This window comes from Mustela nigripes, chromosome 4 (assembly GCF_022355385.1).
Source record: "Mustela nigripes isolate SB6536 chromosome 4, MUSNIG.SB6536, whole genome shotgun sequence".
Lineage (NCBI taxonomy): Eukaryota > Metazoa > Chordata > Mammalia > Carnivora > Mustelidae > Mustela > Mustela nigripes.
Genome location: NC_081560.1, coordinates 29,532,041 through 29,548,684, shown reverse-complemented (window position 1 = coordinate 29,548,684; position 16,644 = coordinate 29,532,041). Strand labels below are relative to the sequence as shown.

General features: G+C 40.4%; 1 protein-coding gene across 1 annotated transcript in view; it reads left to right on the top strand.

Moving 5' to 3' along the window:
- The window catches only part of KCND2 (potassium voltage-gated channel subfamily D member 2), a 487,249-nt gene that overhangs the window by 453,702 nt on the left and 16,903 nt on the right, over positions 1–16,644 (top strand). Inside the window, exon 2 of the mRNA XM_059396517.1 lies at positions 15,288–15,450. Within this exon, the coding sequence (XP_059252500.1) occupies positions 15,288–15,450 (163 nt within the window). The remainder of the gene's footprint in view (positions 1–15,287; positions 15,451–16,644) is intronic.

Genomic DNA, 16,644 nt, shown 5'->3' with positions numbered 1-16,644 from the left:
ACCTGTCATATGCCTACTGGCATCGGGCAACCCATAATGGCGGAGAGGGCAGTAGAGGAAGAAGTGGGTGAGCTGAGATACAGAGGCTCCCCATCCTCTTTTCCCGAGGATGTACATTTCCTACAGTCAAGAATGACAGAATGTTTGATGAAATACATTTAACAGGATTGAGGTAATGTCTTGTTGGATGGTTTCCAACTCTTCAACAGGAAAGCAAACGTTAACCTTCCCAAAAGCGAGTTGGTTGTACCGAGAATGGCCACTCTAAGTCAGAGGTTGGTAAACTAGGACCCATAAAGCAAATAGAGCCCACCTGTTTGTATACTGTTCGAGATCTTAGAAGAGCATTTACATATCCAAATGGTTAGAAAAAAATATCAAAAGAATGTTTCTTGACACGTAATATTCTGTGAAATTCAAATTTCAGCGTCCATAAATAGTTTTTATTTATTTATGAATGTAGACATTTTTATTGGATGATAGTCATCCTTGCTCATTTTGGAGTATCTATGGCTGTTTTTGTACCACAACAAAATTGGGTAGTTGTAACAGAAGCCATATGTCCTGCAAAGCCTAAAATATTACCATTCTGCCCTTTACCAAAAAAAAAAAAAAAAAAAAAAGTGCTCTAAATGAGCATATTAAGAACAACAAAGGCAACCCAATGACACTGTTTACATCTTTTTTAAAAAGTAGTTCAGAAAGAATTGTGCCTGAGGGAAGGAGATTCACTTAGGGTTGATAAGAGTCAGCCATTGGTCTGATCCTCCTTACTGTGAAGAGCAGAGTAGTGTAAACAAGATAATTAACAATTATTTCTAGTAGACGGTAGATCAGATAGAGCACTATGCAAGCAATATCCTTAGGCATCTTAGAGATAGGAGAAAAAAAAAAAGCATAAATAAATAGAAACCTGAGATCATGAGAGTTCAATTACTTATTACTCTTACTACCTTGCTTAACTGTGAGATCTTTTTGGAGGCAAAAAAGAACCAAGTGTTAGATCTATTATCAGTAGGAAAGTACCTCACTCATTATTAGAACTAGATACAATTTTGAGGAAAGAAAGAAGAGAGGGAGAAAAGAAGGAAGGAAAATGTATTTAAGAAGAATATTTACATTCAGCTTTTATCATTTACTTTAACTTCTTTTTCTTTCTTTCTTTTTTTTTTTTTTTTTTTTTTTTTATATGTGGAAGGTCACTACTTTAAGAACTTTTATTCCAGCGGACAATTTTATTTGTGCTTATCAAACCAGCACATGTTTTGAGGGATGTTTCAAGGATGTTTCTTCTCCTGTTTCAAGTGTAAGCCTTGTTTTCTCATAATGAAAATCAACCACCATTGATCCCATAGTGACTATTCTCAGAGGCTAAAGCGCTGTGTTTTGGGAAGGCTTTACCCTACAACTGTAAATAAGCCATTATCATCAGCTCTCATTAGTGGTAGAAACATCAAGTTGTCAAACACATTTTAAAAGAGTATTCTAGCTATCCATGTTCATGACATCTATAATGGAACCACTGTGTTCCTTCTTGTGTTTAATTTAAAGCACACATTCTATGTTTTTGTTTTATTGCCAAGCCCTCACCCACCATCTTATAGTCTCCTTTAAACATAAGAATATTTTTTCTTCATTTAAATTTATAACTAACAGCCCGGCTCTGGCATGTTTAGCTATAGACTTTCATTCCGGTAATAAAAAAAACAACAACAAAAAAGAAAAGCCCCTGCAACGAGAGGGTCATGGGCAACGGGACTAATTGTGGAGCTGCGTTCATTTAAAAAGGCAGCTTCGTTTTACATATATTCACCTGCCCTTAAAATATGCTTTAATTTATTACTAATGGTATTCTCAATGATCTGTTGAAGGATACAACTCCGAAATGATTTATTCTAATTAAGAGCCTCTTGCCAGCACTTAGTCACCATGAGGCTCAGAAGCCCCAGGGACCAGCTTTTATTATACACTGTGCCCATTTCATACAAGTAGAACATTTTACAATCATCAAATCTAATGGGACATCTTTATAATGTAGCTTCACATTTGCATTTTTCTCCTCACTCTGTCAAAACAGATACTTCGGTTGTTTAGCTCATTTTAAATGTACAAAGGATTGAAATGCACCTCTTTGACAGAAACTGAAAAGCCTAGAGCCTGCTCTACAAGATCCAGCCATCCCCCAGTCCTGCACAGGTTCCTAGGCATGCGCTGTTTCAAAATACAGGATGCCGTGACACCCAGAGCCCCTACCCAACCCAGCGAGGTCCCCTCAGTCTCACTACCGGGATTCTCATTCGGACCAAATGTAATTTTCTGCTTTTAGGGGAAGGGCTGGAGTCTGTCCACGAAATAACAGCTCTGCATTTGGGTCATAACATCTTAGACCAGAATGACCTTAGCGGGGAGCTCTGGTGAGGTAGGCAGAGCCCAGGTTTGCGGGGGGGGGGGGGGCAGCCCTGGTCCCCAGTTTGGTTATGCCTTTTACTAGTCTCCAGCCTCCAGTGGGCTGCATTTCCCAGGCTGGCCTGTCATCTGATTTTTCTCCCAGTTTGGACAAAGGGAGCCTTGGCAGGAGATGGGAGGGTATGGTTGGTGGGAAGACCCCAGAGTATTTGTCCTTCTTTGCATCCCCTAAGACAGCAGATGACCCTCGTCAGTGGCTCTAGGTCCTTCCCTACAGGCCTTGTAAAGATCCAGCCACCACGAGGGAGGGACTCTGCCTTTGGGCTCAGAAAGCTGTATCGTCCTCTGCCTCTCCAGCCTCAGGACGGTTGTAGCTTGGGCTGCCATCTCCTGCCTCAGCCCTAGCCCCAGGATGGGCTGGCCCCTCTCGGGGACTGCAGTGCCACACCCGGCCCCTTCTTTCTCTTCATGAAGTCCGTGCTGCTGGAAATAATTAGAATGGTTTCTGTTTTCCTGTTTGGACTCGGAATACAGGCAATACTATTACCTTAATTACCTTAAAAGTAAGGCATTGTGCCTGTAATCTAATCTCATTTCCAGAAGAAGTAAGTGTAGATAGGAACATACAAAGAGATGTAAGAAATTATGCATTTTATGTGCTTGGGATGTAGGCCATATTCTGGAAATTTTTTAATTTAATTTCTAATTTCAACTTATTTTCACCTATGTTGTTTCCTCTTTTTCCTTAAAATGAAACATCAGGAAAATAATTCTTTTAAGATTTTATTTTTAAGTAATCTCACACCCAACGTGGGGCTCAAACTTAACAACCCCAAGATCAAGAGTTGCATGCCAGGCAGGCACCCTGAAAATAACTTTATTTTTTCTAGATTTTTAAAGTTTATTTGACAGAGAGAGACACAGCAAGAGAGGGAACACAAGCAGGGGGAGTGGGAGAGGAAGAAGCAGGATTCCTGCCAAGGAGGGAGGCCAACACGGGGTTCGATCCCAGGACCCCAGGATCATGACCCAAGCTCAAGGAAGATACCCAATGACTGAGCCACCCAGGTGCCCCCTGCAAATAACTTCTTTATAGAAGGTTCTTTTTAGTTCATTTATGTTTAATTGGGTATATTTTTGTTTCATTTTTATTTATTTCATATTATTATTACTATTTTTTAACTAGATACAGTCAGAATGAAACCACAGGAGCATTTTCGTATAGGAATCTGACCAGTTAGAATTATAGAGGTAGAGTTATGAATTTACTTAAGACCCTCTTCATTTATGCTTATTTGGGATATACCCTAATTTAGTTAATAGTTAACTAGTTAATAGTTAATAGAAAGAATGGCAAATCAATGCTCTAATTGCCTAAGAAGAGGCAAAAGAATCTAAACATAAAATTCCATGTAATATCTTCATAGAACTTCAGGAAGTAACTTTCACTCACGTTGAATGGAATAGAACTGTTCTCCAAAAGCATCTCTAATGTAAATACAGGCCATTGGATCCTCATCAAAAACAAAGTTTGTTTAAGGATATAGAAACTTTCTGGGTTAAATTGAAGACTCGAATTTGAGTAGAAATACCTGACTGTCTTTGGGAGGTTAAATCACAGCTCCTCTGCACTGCTTTCCTTTTCTATTTAAACAGCTGTGACTCCTTACCCGAAGCATAATCATATTAAATTATTTATGCCTAAAGAATTCTGGAATTTTTAGCAGGAAAGAAGTCCCTAGTCAGTGACTAGGCAGAGCCATGCATACATGAAGAAGGAACAAGGCAGGTCTACCACCTGGCTGTATGACTCATGAGAAACTGCCTTTTTGGTGAGCTACAGACCGGACCTTCAACTCCACCACAAGACAACAGGAGCCTAAGTTCTGCCCAAGGTGGTCAGTTGAGTGAGGGGCACCAGGCCAGTCATGGGACTGCCATTAGATCGTGCTATTGACTGAATATCTGCGTCCCCCCAATTCATATGTTAAATCCTAACACTCAGTATGGTGGTATTAGGAGATGGGGCCTTTGGGGGTGACCAGGTCATGAAGTGGAGGCCTCATGAGTGGGCTTAATACCCAGGGAGCTCCCTTCTCCCTGTCACCATGTGAGAACACAGCGAAAAGACGGCCCACTATGAACTAGGAAGTGGGTTCTCATCAGACGCTAGCTCTGTAGTGCCTAGACCTTGGACTTCCCAGCTCCCAGATCTACAGAAGGGACACAGCCTGCATTGGGGTCTCAGTCAGACACTGCTACCGTTAAAACAGAGCCTAATTCCCTGGCCTAATAGAGGGTGAAGTCTTACCTCCAGTACAGTGAGAATTCTGTGCAATCTTTTCCATAAAGCTCAAATAGACAACGGGTGGCAACATTATCAGGTCTTCCTAGGCAGAATTAGAAGTAAGAGATGTGTTAGGTCATTACTAGATAATCTATAAGTAATTTAAAAAGTACAGTCCAAAATAAAATAGGTAAATACTTAAAGACATCTTAAAGGTGTCATGAGGCCTATAATGGCTAATAGGTTTGAGACTGTGTAAACTCAAGTGGAAAGAAATGAAAACTTTCAGGATAAACATCTCCACTTCATGCTTTGATGCAGCCTAACTGATTGCTTCCCTCGGCCTAGCGCGGCAGACATGACTCTGGGGACTTCTCCCCATGGCAAAGGCACTTAGGAGTCTTTGAATGGATTGTAGGCCGTGAATAATTTCGATGGTATCAGCAAGTGAGATAGGTGGCTGGTTATAAGAAAACAAACTTAGGAACAGAGCTGGTGAAATGGCGCTGGGATTTGGCTCCTTGGGTGAGCGCCCGCAGGCAGCGGCTGGGCAGGGAGCTTCTTCCTCCAAGAGCTACCCTTCAAAGGACAGGAAAAGAGGAAGCTGACAGCCGCAGGTAACTGAAGAAAGCCCCCAGCGTGAGAGCCGCTCTGATAGCATTGGAGATGAACCCCCTGGGATGCCGAACCAAGACAGGCATCCTTTGGAAGCTGGTGCCATCCGCCCAAAGCCAAAATGACCAGCCATTCACAGGGACCCTGATACGCTTGATGGATTAGTGTTCGTCGGAGGAAAGACAGGCAGACCTCCTCCAATATACTCCCAGGGCATAACCGGAAAGGACCAAGTTAAGAAAAATGGATCCCAAACAATGGAATTTTCAGAGAATTGTTGGTGCTCCCTATCTAAGAATAGCAGCATCTTCGAGAAGATTAGAGAGATAGGGAAAGGCCCGGTTTATTTCCCAGCATCATATGTAAGATTCAGAGAACCCGAAGTCCTATTCATTCACGTTGCTGGGCATTTGAGGATTGCAAAATCTGTCAAATCTGGGAGGATTTGTATTTTGAAATTCTAGCAGGGTACACGTTGGTTAAGCATGTGATAATGGAAAACAAGTAGGAATTGGAAAATTGTCAGTTCTCTCGGCTTCTCTGTTCATTTAAAAATCATGTAGGTTAAAAATGATTTCTCTGGGTATAAAAAGTGAGATTAATTGACAGTGTGGAGCTAGGTTATTCTGGGCATATCATCTAAGTATCCAAAGAGGAATTTAGACATATTGAGGGAAGGAGATGGTGCCAGGCTTGGAGAAAGAAAGGAAATATGGGAGATGAGAAAGAGCAGAGGATGTGTATCTCCCTCAGTCCCTCCCGTATTTATTGGTTACCCTCAGACCTCTCCCTGGAGAATTTATTTAAGCAGTAAACATTTATTGGCTTTCAAGTGTTTGCTCAGCTCTGGGCAAGGTCTGTGCTAGACTTGGGCTTATAATGACGACCTGATCCTTGACCTCCTGGACCTCCTACTATAGAGAGAAAACAGACCTTTAAAGAACTAATTGTACTTCGTTAGTTGCAAGCAGCCTTGGAGGCGGTGGGGAGGGAAAACATCACTCTGATTGGACAGAGATAAAGCAGGGAAAAAGTTCTTCAACTAAGAACTGATCCTTGAGCTTTATCAATGTCAATTAGGAAGGAGATCCCCGGAAGGATTTATGCAAAGGGGGATGTTCTAGAAAGAACAATATACACAAAGGCGTGGAAAGACAGAATACATGCCAGTAATTGGAAGGAATTTGTTCCCAAATGGAGCACCGGGTCTGTGTGGGTGAGCCGAGGAGGATGGGACCGCCAGGCCCTGAAGAGCCGTGACTGTCCTCTCAAGGAGCTGGAGCTTTTTCCTGCAGGTGATAAAGCAACAAGGAAGGCTTTTATGCGAGAGAATGACATGATCCGACTCTAAACAATGTGAGGGTGAAAGGAGAGCTCCAGGCAACCAAGACTAAAAACCCGAAGCAGGAGAAAGCAGTTCCGGAGGTCCCACAGCTGGGAAAGTCAGCTCCTGGTGTGTTTAGAAGGTTGTGCCCCACCGAACCAATTGTACGCGTGTTTTTATAACCTTGTTAAAAATGAATAAAGTAAATATTACAAATGTAGGCTCTGATTAGCATACTTTGAAAATAAGAAAACACTCTTTAAAGGCGACCATAAAGACTTCTATTGATGATATTCATTTAGGTAAAAAGCACTTCATTAGGATGTGAGGTCATAATCGTATGCTGCATTTATAACCCTTAAAGCCTCATTTGATCGTATAATAGGCAAAAAAACAAGAGGAAAAAAAAAAAAAAAAAACAGGAGTCAGGAACGAATTTGTTTTAGAAAAAGACACAAGCTAGAGGCACACGGTTAGTAAGCCCGACTGAAATGCAACATTGAGAGGTTAGAGCATGTGAGTAGACGTGCTAAAAGCATTTTGGCCATTCCTCAATTTTCCTCTTCTCTATATGCAAACCCAGTCCTTTCATTTTCCCTAACTTTCACACTAAGGGTCTTGGTTAAAGGGCTTCTTGTTTAAAATTATGCTTTAGTGATATCTCGCATTACAGAAACATACCTATCTTGCTGAAAGAAATAGAAAATGCTATCAGAATTATTTTGCATCTTTTTTGGCAACACCCTGAAAATAGATAATCTATGAAATTGGTGAGGTTTTGTCCTGTTTAACTATTTCCAGAGAAATACGATGCCCAAAATATATCCTAAATATTGGATGTGTGTAGGCAAAGATAAGGAATTGGTACAGGCGACTTACTGGAAATACTTTTCTCTCAGCTTACGAAAACCAAAAAAGATCCTGGTTGGTTTCCAAACTTTCATTTAGGTTTTTATGCCCCCTAGTGGGTATTTGGCATTTCTGCAGTTGTAAAATAATGGTGATACCTTTACAGCATTTCCTTTGGGCAACATGTGCTCAAGCATTTATATCAACAATATATGACATTGATTGACATGCCCTTACGTATTCAAACCAAAGTGTTTAACATTTATTGAGCCAGAAAATTTTGATAATTTAATAAAAGCTCTGAAAACTTTTAGGAAAATGCCCATGAAGGCACACTATCATGGAGTTCTCTGACCCACTTGAATTTTATCCATGAATTCCCTAAGAATTCATCGATTCCAGGTTAAGGTCCTCTAATTAAGGCGGGACATCCTCTAGCTGCCCCTTTCTTTTAGTAGGTGCTGAAATTATTAATGTTGAGACAGTAGGAAAAGGAAAAAGAAAACATACACTTTTAAAAGAATAGTAGCTAGAAATTTGGCTGAGACTTAAAGAAACAGAAGCGAACACAGACTACTTCAAATAACTATACATGTGAGATAATCCAAAAAAATTCTCAAGCTTTCAACGCAGCTAGAATATTGTAGGATTGAGCCTACAAGCAAGAGAGGTGGAGATAAAATCAAAGCAGCTTTTTAAGCAAACATTGATTTTAAAATGTCAAAGAGGAATCTTCCTCTTGTTGAAGTAATACTAGGGTCCCTCTGGCAAACAAGTTGCATACCAGGTGTTATATAGCAACACTTAAAAACAACAGTTAGTTGCTTTCTGTAAACATTGCAGCTACTATAAAAATTAGCTATCAAACTATGATCCTTCTAGAATGCTGAACTGATAGCAGAAAATCCATGAATAAATAGCTACTGAGACCATAAGGAGTAGAATTATTAGTTGAGAAGTGATGGAGCTTTCAGATCAGAAGAAATGATTCCACAAACCTCTCTGACCAGTGGTTATTGTATTATAACCAGTATTATACCAGGAGAAAATTGAAGCACAAAATCAGTAATTAAAATATACACACACACACACACTCAATTGATAGATTTCACCAGGTTGTTATTATACATATCACTTTCATTTAACTTTTTTAAGGATACTGTCTTAGTCCATTCAGTCTTCTATAACAAAATACCACAGACTTGGTAGTTTATAAAAAACAAACTGTTATTTCTCACAGTTTCAGAGGCTGAGAAGTTCAAGGTATCATGTCACCAACAGGTTCCGCGAAGTTTCGTTTCCCAGTTCATAGACTGCCCTTCTTGCTATGAACTCATGTGGTGGAAGGGGCTAAGGCACTCTGTAGGGTCTCCTTTTAGAAGAGCCCCGATCCCATTTGTGAGGGTTTTGCTCTCACGACCTAACCGCCTCCCACAGCCTCCACCTCCTCATACCATCCTATGAAGCATTAGGATTTCAAGGTATGAATTTGGGGGAGACGCATTCAGACATATCGTAGCCAGTGACCTGTTTTATCAAACACTTCCATTTCCAAATACAAATTCATATTCCATATGATGTTGTGGGGTTTTGCTTTCGTTTTTGTTTTTCCCTAATGTGGTAGCTTTATAGAGCCAGCACCTGCCCTAGACAATATACAGGATGCTCCTGGAGTTCTGTGCAGGTGCACACGATCCATTCGCTCGATTTCTTCCACCGAGCAATTCAAGACGTTTTCATTGTGAACAAGAGAAAGGGAGAGCAAGAGATTGAGTTCCAGTAAGCATTGAGGTTTCTATTTAAATCAACATTTCCTTCCTGTTATATGAAGATCTTTTCTACCCTTGTGAGTGTTGATAAAATCCATGGCTTTTGTTTTCTTTCTTAGTATCCATGGGAAATAGTTTCACAGATGAAAAGGCATTCCTTAACTGAGGAGCTTTGCTTATATAAGATCTCTCCTTTATAAAATGAGCCTACATTTATGCTCTTCAAATAAAAAGAGAAGAAAAAAAATAGAAACTATAAGAATAGGACGAGGAAGCTAACAGTATTGTGTTTGAGCACTGCGTAAGAAAATTCCAGGAAATATTTCTCCATTAGAGATCTAAAGACACTGTACTTTAGACATATGATTTCTGGAAAAATTGAGTAGATATTAATAAAATTTGGTTTACAATGTATTATCTTTTAAACTTGCAGACATTTTCTCAACCTTTTTCATATTACTTGATAAAATGGGAAGATGGATGGATGGATGGACGAATGGACAGACAGAAGGAAAATATACGCATTCTACTTGTTTGTCTGAATTAACCAGATTTAGCCACTCTTCTGTCATTGAGTGCATGCCATAGTTTAAGTACTTTGCAAAACCTTTTGGTTGACATCCAAAATCAAAATCTTCAAGAACCAGTAATGGAATTTCTTCTGGGGAATTGGCCTTCTGTTCACTAGGGTCTTTAACTTGCAGAAAAAAACCCACCATTTTAATTAAGCATTTTGGGAAGTATGTGCAAATTTAGAATTAGTACTTTTTATGTGAGAGATACCTCCATGTTGTACCTTTTTCACTGGTCTGAGGAGGGAAAGAGGCAATAAACATAAGGTTTGGCAGATGTCCAGAGTAAAAACAAAAAGCAGAAAGAAACTGGACTGGCTGTACGTGGTGAGCAGAGGAGGAAAGTGAGAAAAGTGAGAAGCGGAGCAAAGTAAAAGGAGAGGGAAACGTCCTTGCATTAAAGTCCAAGTCTGCTTATTTCTAGTATGTAGAATTTTGGAGAGTGATTCTTATATACTATGCCATCCCTCCTCCTGTTTTCTTCTCTCTTTTAGGAATTCAGTATTTATCTTAGGAGACCTTAGAGGCCCCATAAAATCTTTCAACAAATTTTCTTTAAAAACAGAAAAAAAAAAGTCTCTGTGAAAAACAAAACCACGTCTACATAATGTTTCGGTGTCAGTCTTCTTGGGTAATGGATGTTTGAAGACTGGGGACATAAGATAAAATTCTGAAGAAAAAAGAAAGACTAGAATATATAATATCACTGGGCTTAGCATTAATTTAAAGATAGGGGCTCAGGAAAAATGAGGCATGTTTTCATATGGAATGAAAAGAATAAAATGCCAACCAGTAAACAAGACACCTTGGATAGAAATCACCATTAAAACATGGCAGTTTTGTAGGCAATACTTAAACTACACAATCATTTAGCCGAGCTGACTGTCACCTCTCATTATGAAGCTTTCTATTCTAAGCCTTTCCTCTATCGAGTTTGAGATATGATTCCTGAGGTGTATCATGCTATTCTGCTTCTTAGTAGGAATCTGAATACTAGTTAAAAGAGCCTTTGTTAAACAAAGGAAAGCAGCTGATTTTGCCAGAAAGCTATTCCCTATCCCCAGTAGATTCTGGGCCCAACTATACGTTTGCAAATAAAAATTACCTGTTTCCATTCTCAAGGTGATTTCTAAGTGAGAAGAGAGACAAAATGGACCACGGTTAGAACAGACACGAACCACACTGGGTATGTGGCGTGATTCTCCGACAGAGTCGAACTAGTGATACAGGCTTCATATCGCCAAGGGCAACAGCAGTCCGATCCGGGAAAGGAGGGGGTACAGGAAGAAGAGCAGGAAGAGCAGCAGATACAGCACGGAGGGGAGTGTGGAAGGAAGCAGCAGGTGCTCCTAGGGGATCCACCTGACGGAGTCCCACGGAGCCCTTAGGGGCAGCCGCACCGCAGCACCCCCCCCACCCCCGTGCCTGCCCCGATCCCTGTGCCCTCCGCACATCACCCTCTGCCCCAGCCGCACAACAGCGGGGCCCCGGGGCCCATCCTCATTTTCCGTATCACCAGAAAGATCAGTCCTTCTACCCAGGAGTAGGACGATGGGAGGAGAAGGTCCCACCGATGAGCACCGTGTTAGCCCTCACTTCGTGCCATGATCCCGTGATCACCGCAGGCGTGGCCGGTCCCCTCACGCACTCACCCTGCTTTCCTGATTGTGAAGGAAATTTGGATTGTCAAGCAAATATGGTGGAGGTAAAGAATAAATGCTGCTTTGACGCAGATTAGCATAGCTGCATGACCTTGAAGCACCCCTGTTACCTCTCTTCCGTCATGGGTTCTTCCAGACTGTGAATTTCCTGCCTTTCCGCCAGCTGGCTCAGAGCCTTCCGTTCTACCCCTTTGTTACAAAATGAACAAGAAATCGCACTGTACCCATTTTCCCCCCTCTGAGTAACAAGTTCACTTTCTGCTTTATTTATTTATATTATAATCTCTGTTTACATTCAGAAAAGGATTTGCAGTGATTATTTCTCTAGTTGAATCCTGGGCACCTTGTCAAAAATTGCTTTCCCAAGAAATCCTGCTTTATCAATTGGCTTCGCATCGCTTTGACGGAATTCCTCAAGAGTTTATTTTTTCCCTTCTTCTTTTCGGTGAGGACTTTCTGGATGTATGACTGTCTTCCATCCCTGCACACCACCCCCTACCCCCGAACTTACCAGCCTCTGTCTTCCTAAAGTCTTACTGAACTTTGGGTCCATTCAACACAGTCTAGCCATTAATTTTCTCCAGTAATTACAAGAGTGCTAGCCTTGCCTACTCTATGATACAGTTGAGCCTAGAATACAAAAAGTAGCTAATAAATACTAATTTTAAAAAAATCTCTTGGAGAGACACAGGACAAACTTTACTTTGGATTCATTTCTCTATCTTATTTATTGTATTTAATGTATTTATATCCTACAAAGTTTATTTGAATTGCATGGACTCAATGCTTATCTATTCTGCCCACAACAAATATAGTTGAGTTTTATTTATTTTTCTTTTGAGAAACACTTTCTAGATCCTGATTGGTAGACCTTAAAATCAAATCCCTTTTTTGAAAAACAGATTGTGTGTGTGTATGTGTGTGTGTGTGTTAGACTTTTCCAGGACCTACTGTATAATCAGTGCACAGAGAAAAAAAAAAGAAGTCAATAAACTATGACTGGGCACTTAATGTGAACTGTGGCAAACAGAAGTTGGTTCACACGCACACAGCATTGTATAAAAAGTTGATCTTCCAATTCCATTGATAGGTCCCTATAGTAAGAAAGTCCTCAAGACTTTTTTGCTCACCTTATGAATTCCTTTATGTGTGATTGTTTCCTTACTAACATAAACCTCAGATTATGATTTACCTTCCCTGATGGACTACAGAAAGAGACCCTGTTGGGGCACCTGAGCGACTCAGTTGGTTAAGTGGGCTGCCTTCAGCTCCAGTCGTAATCTCCGAGTCCTGGGCTTGGGTCGTGATTCCCGATTCCTGGGATTGAGTCCCCATTGTCTGCTTCTCCCTCTGCCCCTCCCTCTGCTCACGTGCTCTCTCATGTGCTCTTTCAAATAAACAAATAAAACCTAAAAAAATAAAAAGAAAGAGATCCTGTTTCATATGGACACAACATTCCAATTCCTGGGCTTGTTCATTCTTTCTTTTTATTTTTTGTGTTTGTTTGTTGTACTATAAATTAATATTGTCATTCTGAGGCCAAAACCTTGTGGGAATTTTAGTTACAGGGAATTAGCTCAACTGCTGATCACCCGCAAACACTGACAAGAGAGAGTAACTGAGCCTTCAAAACAAGGACCACAGCCTGGACTGGGGTCACCAAATGTTCTAGTCGGTAGAGCCTGCTGTCACTCTCACCAGCTTTCCCTGGGCCAGTCCCTCTGCAACTTTCCTTTCCATATTGACACACAAATGTTTTCCCACAAAACGATGTTAATTAGAGTGATCATTTCCTAGGCTACCCTTTGGAATAAAATGCAATCCCAAGTCCTTCTAAACCTCCTTGGGTCTGGATTCCAATACCCAAGCTCTTCTCAAAGTGCTGAGCTCCCCAGAGCCTCAAAGTGAACATGGACTAGTTGGGAATCTATAGGCAGAGCTGGGTAATTTCTAGTCTTATGATCAAAAGATCTTCTTTCCCTTTCCCTAGGGATAAATCCTTATATCAGTAAGGTAGGGAAAAATGGATTCTTCAACTAATATTTACTAAAACCCTGCTTTGTTTTGGTGAGACACTCAGTAGAGCAGATCCTGCTTTGCTGATGTTATATTCTAATGTCAGCAGGGTGGGTGGGTAATCAAAAAATAAATACGTTCATAAATTATAAAATATCCTGTGTTAACAGTACTGTGAAGGGTAGTCAATGGGGAAATGTTATTGAGAATGACAAGAGGAGAGAATTAGACCCCTGTCTGGATAAGATAGCCAGACCCCTATCTGGATAAGATAGCCAGAAAATAACTTATGGAACAGACACATGTAAGTCTCAACCTGAATAATGATGATCTGGGGTCCGCGCATGTGGACAGAAAGCCAGGTGGCTAGTGGACTTGGTTGGAAATATAGGCAGTTATTCAACAGTATGGGTCCTCAGAGATGAACATGAGGAGTTTGGATGTATTTTAGTTCCAAGTCTATTAGAAGGTTCAAGCAAAGTAGCAACAGTCCGTTCTCCATTCTACAACCATAAGTCTGGCTGCTATGTTGGCATGAATTGTAAAGTGATAAATATGGAAGACAGAGTTCAGGTAAGAAGCTATATCTACCCATGGCCCTGGCAAAGGACAGAGATAACTTGGATTGTTGTGATAAAATGGAGGTTAAGGAAAGAGACCTGAATGGGATCTAATTCAGCTGGGTCAGTGATAACAAGACTAGCTTGGAAATGAGATGCGGGGAGTGAAGATTGGGGCGACTCTTTCAGTTTTGGTGTGAGCAACTGGACGGTTTGCAGTTCCATGTAATCGGAGGCGATAGACTGTGGGAGGAACAGATTTGAGGGTGGCAGAAATAAGAGTTCTTTTTTTTTTTTTTTGGCTCATTTGTCTTAATTGGCTCTTAATAGGTTCTTAAAAAATCCAGGGATAGGAAAAAGCAGACCAGACCATTGAAGATATGAGTCTGATTTTCAGAATAGGAGTCAGGGATGTCAATATAAAGTAGGATACCAGCAGCATATAGGTAACTGCCAGCTATGGGATTGGATGAAATCACATAGGAAGGGGTTTATATGGAGACAGTAAGAGTCTGAGACCTAAGTTACTGCATGATTTAGAAATCAGATAAGGGAGACAAAAGCCAGAAAAAAAGATGGAGAAGCAGCCATGAGGTAGGAGGACCACAAAGGGAATTTTCCAATACTGGAACAGAACAGAGAGTGTTCCAAGGAGAGAGAAAACTAATTAAATACAACCGAGAGAATGAATAAGATCATCATGGAGAAATGGCCATTGAATTTAACAAGTGAAAGTTAATAAGACCCTGGAAAGCTTGTTTTTTAAGTGATTATATCTGACCAAAGGAATGTGCTATACCACTTTATCTACTTAAATTTTGTAACCAATCTAACGCTGGAAAAATTAAGTGGAAAAGTGGGTTATCTAGATTATAAAATTCAGCATGGAATTACTGACCATAAATAAATATAAAGAAATTTGCCATATTATATAAAGGACACGTTGAAGAGCTATCATTACACCATCTGGCTTAAAATATTTTCCAATCAAAATGATATCTAAATGTTAGAATCAATTCCTCCAAGATTGAAAGATAATTTTTTTACATTCAAATATTCATAATTTCTGTTGTATTAAAGCCTTAACTCATGTATATAGTCATCCTGAAGTAGAAATAGATTGGTCCAAAAAAAAATAATTTAAGGTAAAAAGCTATTTGTAGCAGGCAGAAATAGCTTTCTGTGACTAAAAACCATATGTTTTTTGTTTTTGTTTTCTCTAACCCAGGTATGGTGACATGGTACCAAAAACCATAGCAGGGAAGATTTTTGGTTCCATCTGTTCGCTGAGTGGGGTCTTGGTCATTGCTCTACCTGTTCCAGTGATCGTCTCTAACTTCAGTCGGATCTACCACCAAAATCAACGAGCAGACAAACGGAGAGCACAGAAGGTGTGTATTCAGCCCTAGGCAGCCATAATTTAGCATCTCCCACTTTTTACAGTGAGCTTTAAAATCCCTAACTGGCTATTCAGTGTTCTAGATTCTGATGATAGCTGCATCAGTCAGCACAAGCTAGGCTATTTCACAGTTTAAAAAAAAAAAAAAAAAACCCCCCCCCCCCCAAAAAAAAAACACCTTACTATCTCAGTGACCTAAAACAACAAGGACTATTTCTCAGTCATGCTGCAGGTCCATTACTGGTCCAGCGATAGAAACTCCCATCTTGCCAAGGTACTTCTGCAATCATTCAAGCAGGGGTAACGGGGCATGATGAATCACAATACTCCTAAAACCTCCTCCTGGAAGTGGGCCAGCTCACTTCCATTCCTACTGCATGAGCCAAAGTAAGTCACGTGGCCATGTGTAGCTTCAAAGTGGGCAGGGAAATAGAATCCTATTATGCAATCAGAAGCAGAGAGGAAGAATTAGGTAGTAAACAGCACTAATGATAGTAGCAAAATCAAAGATAAGAGTCTTGGCAAATTTTATCAGAATCAGATTTCTAGATCTGATTCATTTAGTCTCTATCCACCAGGGGTCAAGCTGGTTCCAGTAGACCAGGACTATTAAGAGGAACTAAGATATGTCTCAGATATTTTAAATAGTTGACCCAGGAAGTAGGAGAAATCTGATCATTAGTAGCTGAGTTTTATTCCTGGCCCAGCAGTTTACAGTTTCTCTGAACTTCATGCCAGCTACTCATCCCTCTACAAGTAAGCAGGATGCGTACTCAACTGTGAAAGGGGGAAAACATACCTACCTCACAGAAAGATGAAGAACATACACAAAGATATGTAAATCTATGTAAGCATATCATAATACTAGCAATATCTAACATTTATTGCTAGGTTACTGTGTGCCAGATGTTTTTAAAAAATAATTCATATTGTTTTCATGAGTCTAAGAGTGAGTTGTCATTATTTTCCCCATTTTTTAGATGAAGATCCTAAGGTATCCAGAAGTTGAGAAATTCTGAGGGCAAAGACCCAGTAAATTATGAGCCATCACTCAGTCCAAGCCCACCAGGCTCCCAGATTCACACACTTAACCACCCAGGGAGACTGTTCTCAGAAGAACTAAGTACATGTTATAACCCTTCCCTTCCCTGATTTTTGTCAAAATAGTCACCTTTAGAGTCAGGGC